The 17,501-nt window shown below is 37.5% G+C and overlaps 1 protein-coding gene across 2 annotated transcripts in view; it reads left to right on the top strand.

Moving 5' to 3' along the window:
• The window catches only part of ccser1 (coiled-coil serine-rich protein 1), a 1,824,576-nt gene that overhangs the window by 1,097,889 nt on the left and 709,186 nt on the right, over window positions 1-17,501 (top strand). For both annotated transcript variants that reach the window (XM_051927646.1, XM_051927645.1), the window contains exon 8: window positions 11,689-11,772. In XM_051927646.1, coding sequence (XP_051783606.1) covers window positions 11,689-11,772 — 84 coding nt within the window. The remainder of the gene's footprint in view (window positions 1-11,688; window positions 11,773-17,501) is intronic.

Here is a 17,501-nt window from a genome sequence, read left to right as displayed (position 1 = left end):
GAGAACTCATACTGTAACTGTGGAAAAGTTGCCTAGAAAAATATATGTGTATTTTAATGTGTTCTTATTTCTGTTGTACTTTTTCTTTTTGTTTCTGGAAATGTCTGTCTGTTAGTGGAACCTATACTAACCTGAGAATGCCATATTAACATCAAGATCACTGACTGGTTTTAATCTATGACTGCAGATCGCTAGTAAGGTGTACAGCACTAAAAAATACTGCAACTTCTAAACACTCATTTATGTTTTTTTAAAATTAGTTTAATATAGTGTGATACTTCCTTTTTTGACAAATGGAGTTAAAAGTGTAAAGGACTGAAGTACTTTCAGCTACGTTGTTTGTATGAAAATGTGCTATAAGTAATTGCTGTTTCATTTTGGACTAATTAAAATCTCACACCAACATGCAGACTTCAATCTGTAAAAAGAAACTCTGTAGACAAGTATCACATTTATTGGAAGAAAAGAGTGCAGTATGTTGCGAAAAAGAACAATTGGCACAATAAAAATTCCCTCAGTACCTTTTATTTCATTACTTGTGTAAGTTCATGTTGTTTACATTTGTTGTTATTGATATGCATAGAATATCTCTTTTAGCAGTCTTGGTTATAATAGAACAGGATCTGTTTCTTTATTCTTTTTTTCTATCAGCCATATTCTTGTCTCTATTGTTACTGGAAGTGTAGCAGGTCATCTTCTTATCAGTTAATCCAGGTCCTTTTTGTGGTAGTTAAAACTGCCTTCAGTTGTTTTAAACACAAAAAAAAACTGCTAGCCAGCAAAAAATATTTGTTTAAGTAAACTTGACCAAGTGTGCTCAAAACCAAAAGAGCAATGTTGAGAACAATGCATCCAATACTTTCCTGATATTCTTTTATTTTCGTTACATGCATTCTAGATTATTTTTCATTACCTTCATTTTGTACTAATTGGAGTCCACTATATAATAATAGGACCCAAGAATGTGATAACTTTTAGTTATTTTAATTGAACGTTATTGGGGTAGATGACCTTACACTTAGGTACTCACTGTTTTAGCATTCTGGGTTGTAGTCCCAGGCCCGTTGCACTATGCCATTTACCTCATCTGCCTCAAGACTTTCTGTTAAAAGCAATTAACTGTAAACATTAACTTTCAATGAGTTGCAAGATAATATATTATATATTGAACATCTCTACTCATATCATCAAGAAGCCACTCATAGAGACAAAATAGGAAGAGCAGTCAACATGAACAGTGCTCCATATTGGTTATGTCTGCACATGAAGCAATACATAATATAAACTGATTTTTCTGGCAATTAAAAAAAAACATACATGAGTCTTATACTGTTTTTCAGATTAAATACAAGTAGAAGCTTCCTTAAGAATATGAATTAAAATTTGTAGTCAAATGGGAGAAATTTAGCTTAAAAATTGTGACCTCTCCATACTACCAGTCTGATATACTTTTGTTAAATGAAGTAATCTCTTATATATATTTCTCTTCTGGTTTGTCCTGCTTCCACTTCAAAAACGGTCCCGCCCACACGCAGCCGACACGGCATTTCTCGATTCCTATTTGTCCTCTTCCATGTCATACACTATACTTGTCTGCTGAAAGTAATACATCCAACAAGTACTCGAGACACTGCCACAACGGTAAAGTAGCTTTACCACCTTTGCTGGAGCCACCTGTGTCTTTACAACAGCTTCTTACATAGCAAACATCAGAAGCCTAAAAGTTATCGTGAACACATTCAAGAATACAACTCTTCTCTAGCGTTTGCTTCCATGGGTGCACATATAACTCAACCTCCTTGCCATAGACAATATGTTTTAAAATACACGGGCAAATTTATCACCAAATCTCTCCACTATACGCTAACACTTCTACCCTTCCAGGATATGGACAGTTGTATGTTTTTGACACAGCGCAAGCTACTGAAGTACGCTTACAAAATAAAGCATGTAGCAAAAATTTACTTCTCCAGCTAGATTCCATGCTCAGAACCATCAACCCCTTTGCTAAATCATACAAACACATGCATGAAATCGCTCAGTCCAATCCAACAGCATCTGTACGAATGGTTTTCAAGGAAAACCCTAGGCAGGATTAACGACGATACAATGCCCCGACATGTCACACCAATGTTGCAGCGATTTTCGTCAGAGAAGATGGCAAACCGCCTGCCGAAAGGGACATTTCCATCTATCCCATAGGCAACTCCTGTAAACAGATTTCCACGCTCAATATGAATTGCGATCCTATGGTTTACCCACTTTTATTCCCTTAAGGAGACATTGGCTGGCACAAAGATTTACAACATGCTCCCGATAAAAGAACCGGCAAGCGAATAAGGCTTACTCAATACCAATTTTACGCGTACAGATTAGCAATGAGGAATACATTTAGTATTTTGCACTCCAGCGAAAACTATTCCAACAGTACGTCGTATATGTGTATGTTAAAACAGAGAGCGCGCGTCTCAACTATCTCAGATTACATCAACAAGATCTGTGCGTGGAACTATCAGACGCACTGCAAGCAAATGCTGAAAATAACAACGTATGTGTAGGCAAAATGATCATATTACCATCCACATTTCCAGGAAATCCAAGATACATGCAACAAAACTATCAGGATGCCATGGCCATAGTACGTAAATTCGGAAAGCCTGATTTATTTATTACTTTCACATGTAATCCTGCTTGGCCGGAAATTCTACATGCACACTGCGTCTTTCAAGAAGTATTTATTTCTTCTTGATTTCTGAATTTCTTTCTCACCGTTTTCTGTTCCTATTCTTACACCGTCGTATGCTACGGCGGGCGTCGGCTAGTATCCATCAATAATATACATTATATTGCAATAAAATGTCACAGAATTCAGTAAGAGTTGTGTTTAATTTGAATTATATTCATTTAACATGGATGTGCTGAAACTTTGCCTATTATCACACACCATAGCTTAGTCATGCTCTGCACTTAAACAGAAAATGAGGTACAGACAGTATTGCCTGTCAAAGCATTTTCTGATTGAAATTTCTGTTATGATTCATACCAGCTGTCAATCTTTTATGTTTTTCCAATAGGGCAGTGCATTGGCTCTTCTGAAGTTGACAGTAATTTTTTCATGCAGTTCTTGTACTTGTTAATCATAACTACATCCAAGCTGTCAATTAGAAGAAAATTCTTTGCAAGTCCTTGCATAATTAGAGCTGCTTGTTTAATTATTTTTATAGTCTGTGGATTTAGAAATATAAAGTGGATTTTGCCCTTCAGGGTAGAATAACTGTGCACAGGTTATTCCAGGTGGTTGAGTGCTTCTCATAGTCAAATGTTTTATTTCTGAAAAGTCAAGCTAATTCTCATAGTACAAAGATATTCTGTCAAGCTCATTGGCAACTACAGTATACATTGTTTTGTTATTTGTGTGAGTCTGGCAGTAAACTGGCATACAATGTAAATCTTGCACTCAGTCCTGATAGATTAATATACAGCTCTTATCAGTCTTGAACTAAATAAACAGTTGAAAAGAAAATTAGCAGTCTCATGCAGTTTGATATGATTGTATTGATTGAGGAATTCAAGATAGTCGGTAGTTTGACATACAGTAGTTGACCGAAAGAGAAATTATACTGCACAAACATGCAGGTTCAAACACATAATGTTCTCACTTGGATGACTCCAACTATTAATCTCCCATTGGTGCAGTGTTTGAAACAAACCTATTAAACCTCAAAAATTATTCAAATGATGCATAAACTCTATTGTAATTTCCTTTTAAGAGTGCCAGTGTTGTGTATTTGCACTTGAGAGCTTACGGTTTTCCTCAGTTTATATTAGGCTACCTATTGTTACTTCTCAGGATTATAAACCTGAGATGCTCCATATCCTATTCATAGCCTGATAATGTTAAAAAACGTGGCTAATTTGACGCTATTTGAAGAGTTGTGAGCTTTTAGAAACAGACATGATATTTTTTTGTCTGTGATGATGATTGGCATGTGATCTGATTTAAGATTACTGAATTGGATTTGGCATTAGAAAGACAGACTGCCCAAATTCGAGTGATTTCTGTTCATATGCAGGTTTTAATGTTTAATGTTTAAATTTCTGGCAACAGGTACCTTCCAGAAGGAACTGGCCAAGAAGTCAGGAATATCTCAGGCAAGCCCAAGCCAAGCTTCAGCTCTATCATTCCTACTGTTTTGGAACCCATAAACGATGACAAAGCACAATATTCAGTTTCCATATGGCATGGGTGTACAGAACAAAATAAAAGGGCAATTTACAGCAGTATCCAGTTTTCTTAACATTAATTTGAACAATTGAGTGCACTCATATTACAATAAGGACATCTAGCGAGACTATTGCTTTTGTTAACCATAAACAGTTTCATTCCATTAACATAAAAGTAATATGTGGTGCAATCATGACACTAACAAATGTTGTGCCTCGGTAGCCTGGGTCAACCTATGATACGTTTATTTTGAACCAAAGTAGTGTTGGTAGGAGACTTGCTTAAGGTGCTGTACATGGTGGTTGGCTTGCTTGTAAGGTAACTGGCTGAAACCTCACTGTTTCATATGGCCTGTACTATTCATTGTAAGAGCAATCATGTGTCAAGTGATAGTGGCTTTGCACTCCCCGACCCTTAGAGCACAGAGGAGAGGTGCTACATTGCCTTGCATGCTCTTAGCATGGTGGAAAGCATCATAAAGTTTCTCAGATTCAGGTGGCAGTGTCTGGATGTGTCACATGGGAGGTAGGTCTAATAGTGAATGATGATGTGCAGCTTTGTGATTGCAAATGAGCAATGTTGGTTAGCATAGTCCCTATGTGATTGTTTCAGAGTGGCAACTGAGCAGGAATCGAGGTGTATTCACATTTGCACATTTTCAAGATAATTGGAATCTGTTGAGGGAAAGTTGCATACAAATGTGCATATGCCAGGTTTTATATGTCAGATGCTTTTAGGGAAAAAGTACAGACTACATGCTAAGAATGTCTAGGTGCAGGATTTAAACCCAGGGTACTGGATTTATGAGATTACAGTGCTACCCACTGCATCACCATGCAGATCATAATAAAATAATTCATGACAAGAACATGTATCTTTACTCAATGTTTTCTGTCTTTAAACCACTGAGCTATTATAGTTTTTGAAGTTTTGAGATTATAAATGTAAATGATATTCTTGAAGGTTATTTTTTTGCCTACTCACATTTTTTCCACTTTGTCTGCCGTAGCTCGACACAAATCATCTCTGTAGTTAGAAATAGGTGTGAATTTTTTTTTTTTACTACCCTAAATGAGACTGTTTAACATCATACCATTGGTTTATTGTTACTGTTATTATTGCATTAGGATTTACTATGGTTATCCAAGACCACTTTTTAACACCATTCCCTGGGTTTATTATCTTAATACTTTAAGATTGCTGAAGATTATAATTTATGCTTATAGTTTGTTAACGATTATATTTTAGGCATATAGTATTTAGACTTTATTGGTAATAGATATCTCTACTTTTTAATTCTCAAACGCTGCTGCGTGGGGGCTTGTTTTGTTTTGGACGTGCTCTGTCTCTAGGTATGTCAGAGGACCGGGACTTTGTGAAGTGGGGTTCAGCCTCAAGTGGGGAGGCAAAAGGGGGGGGGGGTGGGGGGATAAAGGTGGGAGAGAAAGAGAGCAGGCTACATCTAATCTATACTTTTAATTCTTATAACTACCAACGTAACAATAGGCTGCATGGTAACAACTTGTGGGGAAATTGGAAATTAAGGTTAAAGCTGTCTCCCTTCCAGTTAAGACTATAAAATGCATCAAAAATTCAGAATCAGTGTCTCCATGATAGGACAGTTAACTTTGTGAGCTGGAATGTTAAAGGCCTGAATCACGAATTAAAGAGAAAGAAAGTTTTCTCTCACCTAACAGGTTTAAACGCTAAAATAGTATTTTTACAGAAGACCCACTTACTAAGCAAGGATCTGTTCTGGCTGCAAAAAGACTAGACTGGCCAAATGTTTCATTCTAGCTTTACAAAGAAAACTAGAGGTGTGGGAATTCTCATACATAGAACAGTCTAATTTGTAGTATCAGATGTAGTATCTGATTCTGAAGGGAGATATGTGATTGTCATGGGCAACTTATTTAACTGTAAGATGATTTTGCTAAATGTTTATGCACCTAATGTCGATGATAAGGAATTCATGCAAAATGTATTTGCGTCCATTCCCAATGTGAAAACTCATAAAATTATAATGGCTGGGGACTTTAATTGTGTTTTAAATCCACTTTTAGATAGGACTCCTGTCATAGGAGTGATGACATCTAACACTGCAAAGACAATTACACAGTTTGTAACTGACCACAACTTATCAGACCCCTGGAGGTTTCAAAACCCAAACTCAAGAACATATTCGTTCTACTCACCAGTACATCATTGCTACTCAAGAATTGACTATTTCTTTATCTATACTAATAAAAGGCAAAGCCCTTACTGACTCACTCACTCACTCACTCACTCACTCACTCACTCACTCACTCACTCACTCACTCACTCACTCACTCACTCACTCACTCACTCACTCACTCACTCACTCACTCACTCACTCACTCACTCACTCACTCATCACTAGTTCTCCAACTTCCCGTGTAGGTGGAAGGCTGAAATTTGGCAGGCTCATTCCTTATAGCTTACTTACAAAAGTTAGGCAGGTTTCATTTCGAAATTCAAAGCGTAACGGTCATAACTGGAACCTCTTTTTTGTCCATATACTGTAATGGACTGCAGGTCGCTGGCCGTGGGAGGCGGGGTTGCGTATCGCGTCATCACGCCTCCCACGTAATCACGTGAACTGAGAAAGGACGGCCTTATATGGCGTCCGTTTATAAAACAGCGGACAGGCCGTGTAAAGGCAGCTTCACAAAAAAACAGATCCTTAACAAATTGTTATTGGTATATTTTCCCTCAATTTAAAAAGGTTTTCTTTTCTTCTTAATTAAAATTTAAAAGCAATACTTCACCGCTGTGAAGCCCCTCTAGCGCTAACGTCCGAGGTTCTATTCCCGTAAGGGAGTGCAGTGAGTGTGTACGCCTGATGAGCCAAGAATTAGGGCGAAACACGTGTCACGTACTCTTTGCATTATTTGACAGTAAACTATTTTCAACCATTCTATGATCTGCTTCTCACAACTGAAGGCACCATGGCTGATGTTAGCTGACTTGCTGGCCAACCATAAGCGTTACCTGGTAGGTAACCACCCATACAATCAGATTGTGATTCAGACTACGAATGCCGTGAATGTAATTACCCCGATCTACACGCTGTCAAATAAACGAACCACACGCCATGGCGCAATGTTAGGGGCTTCACCTCTAGCGCTGACGTCCGAGGTTCTATTCCCGTAAGGGAGTGCAGTGAGTGTGTACGCCTGATGAGCCAAGAATTAGGGCGAAACACGTGTTGCGTACTCTTTGCATTATTTGACAGTAAACTATTTTCAACCATTCTATGATCTGCTTCTCACAACTGAAGGCACCGTGGCTGATGTTAGCTGACTTGCTGGTAGGTAACCACCCATACAATCAGATTGTGATTCAGACTACGAATGCCGTGAATATATATATATATATATATATATATATATATATATATATATATATATATATATATATATATATATATGTGAATGTATGTATGTATGTATGTATATATGTATGTCTATATTTATATATATATGTGCATATGTATATATATATGTGAACATATATGTACATATGTAGATATGTGTATATGTAGATATGTATATATATATGTATATATGTATATGTATATATATGTTTACATAACCTCTTTAACACACTACTTCTCCGCTGCGAAGCGCGGGTATTTTGCTAGTAGATAATTATTTCTTGCCTATGATTAAATCTTGCAAGTACGACGCTCTTGTTATTTCCGACCATGCACCTCTGATCTTGGAGCTAAAGTCATTATGCCCCACACACTCACCTCGCAGATGGCGTCTTAACCCACTTCTATTAGCAGACGAGAACTGTATAGAATTTATATCCAAACGAATCAGTTTCTTCCTATAGACAAATACATCCTCAGAGGTTTCTGCAAGAATACTCTGGGAAACTCTAAAGGCCTTCTTAAGAGGACAGATTATTTCATATCTTTCCCTCAGGAATAAATTAGAAACCAACAAAGTATTGGAGATAAGAAGCAAAATTACTAGAATAGATGAAGAACATGCTAGGCGTCCAAGCGAGACTCTGCATAGGAAAAGGCAAGCTCTGCATTCAGAACTCAACCTCTTGACAACTAAAGAAACTGAACAACTAATTTATAAATCAAGACATCATTACTATGAACATGGAGAGAAAGCTAATAAGCTTTTAGCTCAACAAATCCACAAGAAGTTCGCAATGCAATTCCAGTAATCACCAACACAAACGGAGATGAAATCATTGAACATAAAAATATAATGCACACATTTAGAGACTACTATAAATCCTTATATTCTACTGAGTTTAAAGAAGACAACACATAATCTAATGCATTTCTGGATACATTACAGATACCACAAATAGATACTTTTAGTATGGAGGAACTGGATAAACCTCTGGCGCTATCAGAATTATTAGATGCTATAAAGTCACTTCAAGGCGGGAAAGCAGCAGGCCATGATGGCTACCCTGCAGAATTTTATAAGAAATTCTCCACTCAGCTAGCTTCCCTCCTATTAGCAACATTTACAGAAGCTAGAGACAATCAAATTCTACCTCAAACTTTTCGCCAATCATTAATCACCGTCTTTCCTAAACAAAATAAGGACTTATTACAATGTGCATCATACAGATCAATTTCACGTTTGAATAATGATATTAAGATACTCTCAAAAATCATAGCTAGAAGGTTGGAGAAAGTGCTGCCTTCAGTAATATCACAAGATCAAACTGGATTTATCAAGGGTCGACACTTATCTTCCAATCTCCAACGCCCGTTTAATGTAATATACTCACCAGCAAAGTCAAACACCCCAGAAATATTATTATCATTGGATGCAGAAAAAGCATTTGACATGATTGAATGGAAATAGTACATTAGAGAAATTTGGGTTTGGCCCGAACATTTGTGCATGGATCAAACTACAGTACTGTATACCAATCCAGAAGCTTCAGTTTGTATTAACAAAATTTGTTCAGACTACTTTAAACTAGAACGTGGTACCAGATAAGGATGTCCCATGTCACCACTGCTATTTGCAATCGCCATTGAACCACTGGTGGATCACTGTTGAAATGCTTATCAGATAAAGAGGATAATCAGAGAAGAACTGGAACAGAAAATTTCTCTTTATGCAGATGATATGGTACTAAAAATTCTGTAACAGTCTTAACAGCAGTTACAGAATTTCAAAAGATCTCTGGTCTCAGAATTAATCTGAATAAAAGTGTACTCTTTCCAGTGAATTCTCAAGCATATAATATTAGATTGGACACCCTACCTTTTATCATTGCAGATCAGTTTAAATACCTAGGGGTAAATATCACAAGTAAACACAAAGCTCTTTATCAACAAAATGTTGCCGTCTGTATGGAAAAAATTAAGCAAGACTTGCATAGATGGTCAACCCTTCATCTCACTCTAGCTGGAAGAATTAACGTTGTCAAGATGAATATTCTTCCTAAGCTTCTTTTTTTATTTCAAAACATTCCAGTATACAGTACATCAATAAATAATTTTTTAAGCAATTAGATTCAACAATGACCTCATTTATTTGGAACTTAAAACATCCACGTATCCAAAGAGCGACCCTACAAAGACCTTAGGCAGAAGGTGACATGGCTCTACCCAACTTTCAGTTTTATTACTGGGCAGCAAATGTACAAGCTATAAAAACCTGGACACAAATAGATGAACATACACAGTCTTGGTCCGCAATAGAAGTAAAATCCTGCAGTACTTCTTTATATTCCCTGCTTTGTGTCCCAATAAATGCAAGTTATCGCCAATATACTAATAACCCAATTGTGCCTCACTCACTCAGAACATGAAACCAATGTAGAGCATTTTAAGATGGAGAATCTTTTATCTGTGGCACCCCTGCAAGAGAACCACCTCTTTCAACCCTCGCAAACATATGCAGTTTTTAATATCTGGAAAAGATTTGGGATTAAATTGCTTAGAGATCTTTATATAGACAACATCTTTGCATCCTATGAACAATTACATTCCAAATTTAACTTTCCAGCTACACATTTCTTTCACTATCTTCAAATTAGGAACTTTGTTAAACAGAACCTGCCCGATTTTCCTCATCTTGCACCCTCCTCCATGCTGGAAAAAATATTGCTCAATTTCGAGGACTTTAACACCATCTCCGCAACATATAAAATTATTTTACAGTCCCTCCCTTTCAAAGATCCAAGAGGACAATGGGAAAAAGATCTCTTAATCAATATATCAGAAAAGGAGTGGAAAGTAGCAATACAGAGAATTCACTGGACCTCCATATGCGCAAAGCATACAATTATTCAATTCAAAATTATATATCAAGCACATCTGTCTCGCTTAAAACTGTCCAAAATGTTTCCAGGGCAAGATCCAACCTGTGTACGCTGCAATCAAGTCCCAGCCTCACTGGGTCACATGTTTTGGGCCTGCACCAAATTAACATCATTGTGGACCAAAATTTTTAAGTGCATCTTAGACAGCCTTTGTGTCACAATCCCTTCTAACCCATTAACAAATGTGTTTGGTGTTGTTCCAGATGATTTAAAAGTGGAGAAGGACAAACATACTGTGATTGAATTCACTACACTTTTGGCATGCAGACTTATTTTGCTAAACTGGAAGAATCCTAATTCTCCTCTTTTAAGTCAGTGGGAAACCAATGTTTTATACTATTTGAAATTGGAAAAAATCAAATTCTCAGTTAGAGGATCTGTACAGAACTTTTTCAAAACCTGGCAGGATCTAATCAATAATATTTAGAATAAGCTCTTAAAGCACTGAGGAAGCAATTCTCTCTGCATTTTTTTCTCTTCTCCATTCATCTCTATTGCCCTATTAAACTAATCAATTTAGGTATGTTTACAAGCTTTAAGGTTTACCCCATTGGCCATGCTCTCTTTCTCAGGGGTGGAGGTTGATCTGTTTTCAATCCTATTTTTTGTAAAAACTGATCTATTTGTATGGAATGATTAAAATTAATAAAATTAAAAAAAACGAAAAAGAAAAAGAAATAGGTGAGAAATTAATAAGGTTGATAGTGGTAAAAAATAAAACTGAATTTACTGTAAGTTGAACTAATGTTGCTAATAAAATGATTTGAAATGTTCTCCTAGTTTTGCTGTTGATAGTTAATCTTCCTTTTCTCACTCAAGTCTCCTCAGCATGCTGGTATTTCAACACAGGAGACTTAGTTCTATTCTGTAGAAACTACAATATTGCATCTTTTTGCTAGCTGTATGCACTAACAGCTCACTGATTAAAACATGTGGTCTATTCCAACCCAGCGAGGAAGCAAGTTGAGTGCAATACTTACAAACTAGTGAAGAGTTCACAGAAAAGAAGGGGATCTTGTGGTACAGATACAGTATAAAGATTTTTTTTGTTTTGTTATTGCTTATTTGGCCCTCCAACAATGTGTTTGTGTTGCTTATTTTATCATTTTGTTTCTTCCCCCCAGGATTTAACAAAGGAGGAAGGTACCCCATTGATGCTGCAGCTCAAGGAAAAGGATGATATAATTTTGAAACTACAAGATGAACTGGTAAGAAAAAAATGTCACAATTATTATCCAATTAGAAATTCAAAACCAAGCACTCAAATTGTAAATGTCTGTGTGTTCACCTTTTGGTAAAATATTGAAAAGCTCAATTTCACTGACAGCTTTTATTGATTCTTTTAGAAACAAAAGAATGATATCAAAAGTAAACACAAATTATCATGTTTGTACTGTACATATGAGTAGATACACATACGTGCACTAAGTTAATGTACTATAGAAGAATTTTCTAAATTGTAGTAAACAAGCGTTCTCTGTAGTCTTATGGGGAGATTATTTAATCTTAATGGTTACTGTATCTTTGTATTTTGAAAGAAGTCACCCTCGGACACACAAAAAGATCTGGGGCAGCCACCCATGCATTGTACCTAGCTGCAATGGTTAATTGAAATTGCACAGATATGCTCAGGACGAGCTCTCAACATGAACTTATGAGTAGTGGCAAAGATGGCAGCTTTAAAGGCCATCAAAGGAAGTGATGTCATCTATGTCAGAACCAGAAGTGACGTCACTCTTTGTCCTGAAACCAGAAGTGACATCTTATTGGGGGTCAGAACCGGAATTGACATCACTGTTGGCGCCGGAACTGGAAATGATGTCTTATATGAGAAATCAGGCAAGTTTTCCTGTGTTTGGTCTACAGAGAAAATAGAGAAAGGTTTAGTGTGCCCCGCCACCCCCTGGCCTAACATGGAATTACCTTCTTTTGGTCCACTCAGCTTCCTCCTAGTCGCACGTGTGTGACAGTATCTATCTACATAGAGACATTATGACATATAAGCCATTAAGAATTAATATAACAGGTTGTACATGAGGGCAGCACAGTGGCGCAGTGGGTAGCGCTGCTGCCTCGCAGTTGGGAGACCTGGGGACCTGGGTTCGCTTCCCGGGTCCTCCCTGCGTGGAGTTTGCATGTTCTCCCCGTGTCTGCGTGGGTTTCCTCCGGGCGCTCCAGTTTCCTCCCACAGTCCAAAGACATGCAGGTTAGGTGGATTGGTGATTCTAAATTGTCCCTAGTGTGTGCTTGGTGTGTGGGTGTGTTTGTGTGTGTCCTGCGGTGGGTTGGCACCCTGCCCAGGATTGGTTCCTGCCTTGTGCCCTGTGTTGGCTGGGATTGGCTCCAGCAGACCCCCGTGACCCTGTGTTCGGATTCAGCGGGTTGGAAAATAGATGGATGGATGGTTGTACATGATTTGATCCTTAAATGTGATTTGCATGTATTGCAATGAAAGAGGTTTTGAAATAGCTCTGAAATGCTGTAGTCAACATAACTATGTACCTCTCAACTTCTTGTTTGTACTATAACACATGACTAACAGAATTCTAACATGCTCAAATAATTCATGTTTTATTGTTGTTATTTAATAGATATGTAAAATTTTAGATTTGCTCCAGTGTCATTTGCTGAAGATTTGACCTTCAGTGCTTCACAATACTCTCTCTCTGTCTCTCCCTGATTATTCAGTTATAAACTGTTGGACAATGGTGTCCCACACTTCAAAATCAGTGGGAAAGGAAAATCATATCTGATATCTCTGTTTAATTCAGTGTTGCAACATAAAACATAATTTGGCAGAAAATGTTGATAAAATATATGTGTACTTCAGATTATGGCATGCATTCTTACAGTGTACTGTATATAAGAGTTTTTCTTGTAGGACGTTTCTGTTGGATAAATTGGAACACACTTGGATAACACTGGTCTACAAAAAATGTTTTTTGTTTGCTACTGGGAACTTCAGAGCAGCTCTTTATTAAGTTTTTTTACACTGATTTCATATATGAAATTGGAATTAAGCTAGCATGTCAGGTTTTTGAAATACACATCATTGACGTTTTGACACTTTATGTCAATTTACCTCAATATAAAAGTTTTACGCTTGTACTGCACATCCGTCTCTCTTTGCAAGGACCAACGGTAGTCACCAATCATGCTAAGAGTGAGTTTTCCCCTCTATATCTTGATATAAACTTTCCCTATACTCATCGCTGACATCGCCCAGATTTGGTGGAAAAAGTCGAATTCTGACATTCTGGCTACCGTTTAGCTAATATACTTTCAGCATATTCTCCACAAGCGCAGCATAATTTTCTGCTCTGTGACTGTCAAGAATATTCTGGACAACCTGCACGAAAGAGGTTGTTGATTCAGTTGGCTTCAGTTTCCTTTTGAACTCATCGTCAAGCATCAGTTCACGGATTTCAGGGCCAACAAAAACACCTTCCTTAATTTTGGCTTCACTTTTCTCAAGACCAAACTTATTTTGTAAATGCTGAAACGCATTGCCTTTACTATCCAGTCACCCTAGTTGTCCAAGACCTGGAACATCATAACTAAAAAATGGGACGTGCTGGATGAATGCGGTTTTCAGATTTGGAGTCAGCAAGTGAAATTTGTTAAAGTACAGGTGAAAGAATCCCAGTAGCAAAATGCTTGTTGACCAGTGTAATTAAATATCATGCTGCTATGGTAAAAGATCATTGTTCACCAGAACTTCACTGTAATTGCAGGCATTCGTTTACAGTTCAGATTTTTAAATGATTAAAATTGCCAAACAGTCTCCAACATGGGTATTCTTTTTATCAGCAAGAACATCTATACTGCTGTAATATAGAAAACCCTTCAGTGAATGAAATAAAACAAAGAAGCATTAGAGTATTTAAGTGGTCTTCTATTATAAATACGTTTTTGCTTGTAGTGTATTTTTTAAATTAACTAAATATACACCACTATGATTCTTACATTTGAATTGTTTTGCTATCAATCAGATAATCTTCCATAACTAGTGACATGACAATGTCTATTTACAAAGCAAATAAAAGTATAGTACAGCAACATATATGAAAACTTACCAAAAAATTTAAAAAAAAACATTAACACATGTAAGTTTAGTGGCAATGTTTCTTAGAATTGTTTTTTTAATTTTATTATTAAAAAATATACTGTATACCTGATTTAGTGTTTTATAATGCAAAGCCATGTTTATTATTCCTATAGTGGCCTCATGCTTGCCATTTGTTATTTGCTGCACATTTACTGGCAACATTTTGCACTCCTTCTTCATGTAGTGCTTACCTAAATATAAGTAAAAATGGGACATTCTGAGTCCACATCCATGCTATAGTGACTTTTCACTTTCAGAGTGGGTTAGTTACTGCTCAATGACAAGAGTATGATTTCAGCCAAGTAGTTATAATCTGAAGTTACCTGTGTACAGTTGACCGCTAAAGCAGACTACATTAGGTTTCTCTCATGCTTAATGTAACTGGGATTCACTGACCTGATGGTGTGAAGTTCTTAATGATTCCTTGCTCTGTAGGTCACCTCAGTCTAGTTCCTAATATTCTAAATGTCAAACCTTCCCCGTCAATTGATTCATATTGTGCTATGCTCCATTATTATGTCACAATTGTATTACTCATCATTATTCCAGGCTTTTATAACTTTTTTTCATTGTGAGTTATTGATGGTAAATTTGAATCAAGATTATTAGAGTTATAAACTGCAGTTTGGCATCCTTCTTGAGTGACCAATCCATTTCTTCATTGGTATTCATCAGTATTTTGTATATTAACATGTGGTCTGTAGTTTAACTGAATTCAGTAAATGTCATCTGTTTCATTTGTATTTTGTAGCTTTTTTTTATGTCATGCATGTCAGAGATGAATAGTATACTGCATCCTATGTTTAGCAACTGGTAGTGCTATGGACTCACAGCTCTGGTAGTCTTGGTATGAATTCTCAACTGGTTACTGGCTGTCTGGAGTTAGCCTCTTCTTTCTCTGTCTTGATGTTTTATATAGTGTGGAACCTGGCCCAGACACAGACAGACGAACATCATTTTTGTCACCCAACACACATTTATTTACAAGTATTTACAAAGTTCGATCAAGCACAACCCAGTGCTGCAGCACCAATCACCCCACAAGTCCAGGCCCTTTCACAATGCCTTTCCTTTCTTCAGGCCGCCTCCTTTGCTCCTCCAGAGACCTTGTCTTCTTCAACCCGACTCTAGCCACAATATTAAGGAAGGCGGCCCCTTTTATATTCCCCCAGATGTGCTCCAGGTGTGTTCCAGCAATCTTCTACCGACACGCCCCAGTGTGGCGGAAGTGCCGGCTGCATCCCCGGAAGCACTCCGGGTGTCCCTGCTCCTCTTCCCCCCAAGCACTTCCGGGTGTGGCGGAAGTGCTGAGGTCCAGGGCTCCAAAGGCATAGGGGCGCCCCCTGGCGGTGACCACGGGCCCCTACAGGGTTGAGCTTCAAAGCTGTGTACCCGTGGCCCCAAAAGGTACCAGGGCGGTCGCCCCCACATGGTCTGGAGAAGGCATAAGCCCTCCTCCGGTCCTCCTGGGTGTCCCAGCCGGGTCGCCCCCCCAGCCATCTCCGACAATAGGTTCTCTGGTTTTCTATTGACATCCCAAAAAAAGGTGACAGGTTAATTGGTGACTGTAAATTAGCACAACATGAGTGAGTGTGCATGAGTTTAATTGCTTTGGATTGACATCTGGCTGCCTTTTGACTATTACGTAAGCAATAGAGTCACACAACCTTAACTTGGACATAGCAGGTAGAGAAAGAATGTGTCTCAAACAATGTAAGATAATGAAAGATAAGCTAAGCTATCAGTGTTGTTATACGGTATTCTCCCCAAATTTCATTTTATTCTTCAGTGGTTGCCAGGAACTCTGAAAAGTTTCGTCACATTTACACCTCACAGGTTATTTAAAATGTACCATAGAAATGACTGCACAAAGTGTAGGGTCTTCCTTTCTGATGCTCCTTCCATAAGTAGATGAAACCTCACATTCTGAGATTTATTTTGGTATGGCTGATCACCTCATGACTCTCGGAAGTATTCACTTTCTGTAGATCACAGGAAGCATGGATACATGTAATTTTAGTTTACTGTTTTAAAATGGGGAAGTTAAGGTTCGTCACAATTGTACAAAATGTAAGATGAAGTACTTTACGGCCAATTCACACAAATCCCACTAAAGATCTAATCCTCCAAATTAGCTTTCAGGCAGCCAGTTAATTTTCCAGGTTGACACAGTCACAACCTGTCCGGCTAGTATCATTGTTGCCTCTCACCACTGTACAATAAAGTTTTCAGTAACATCGTATAAAGCTTGTATAGCCTTACTGCTTCTTATAATACGGTAGTGCCAGGCTTCAGAACCAGGGCCAGATGCTTACTGCCCTGGCAGAATCTCTCAAGCTTCCTTTTTTCACAATTTTAAACAGTTTTTTTTTTCTTACATAATCTTATGATGTGTCTACTGATTAAACATGAGACAAGAAAACAAAAACATTCTGAATACTAACTTCTTTTTCTTTGTAATTTGTGACTTTGTACAACTTAAATAGTAAATTCAGTAAGACTTAATGAAGGTGTTGTGCATGTAATGTATATCTTTGCTAAATTAGAAACAGGGAAACAACTTGCCCAATTTGTCTTATAACAGTCTAAGAACTGAGAAATCATTGTGAACAAAAAACATACAACTGGGTTCCCTAAGGGAGGAGGTTCATGCTAAGTACTATATAACATGAAAAGAACAACACTGAATCATAATTCATACTTTTATTAACCAGCTCCTCAGGAGAGGGATGCTTTGCTTCCTGTAAAAGCTTTTGAATTCCATTTCTTAATTTACACCAAAGTAAACCTAAGAATCCACAAATTGCTAACAGATGCATTTTTATTTTG

This window comes from Erpetoichthys calabaricus, chromosome 5 (assembly GCF_900747795.2).
Source record: "Erpetoichthys calabaricus chromosome 5, fErpCal1.3, whole genome shotgun sequence".
Lineage (NCBI taxonomy): Eukaryota > Metazoa > Chordata > Cladistia > Polypteriformes > Polypteridae > Erpetoichthys > Erpetoichthys calabaricus.
The sequence above is the reverse complement of the archived record's forward strand: the minus strand, read 5'-3'. Positions and strand labels throughout refer to the sequence as shown.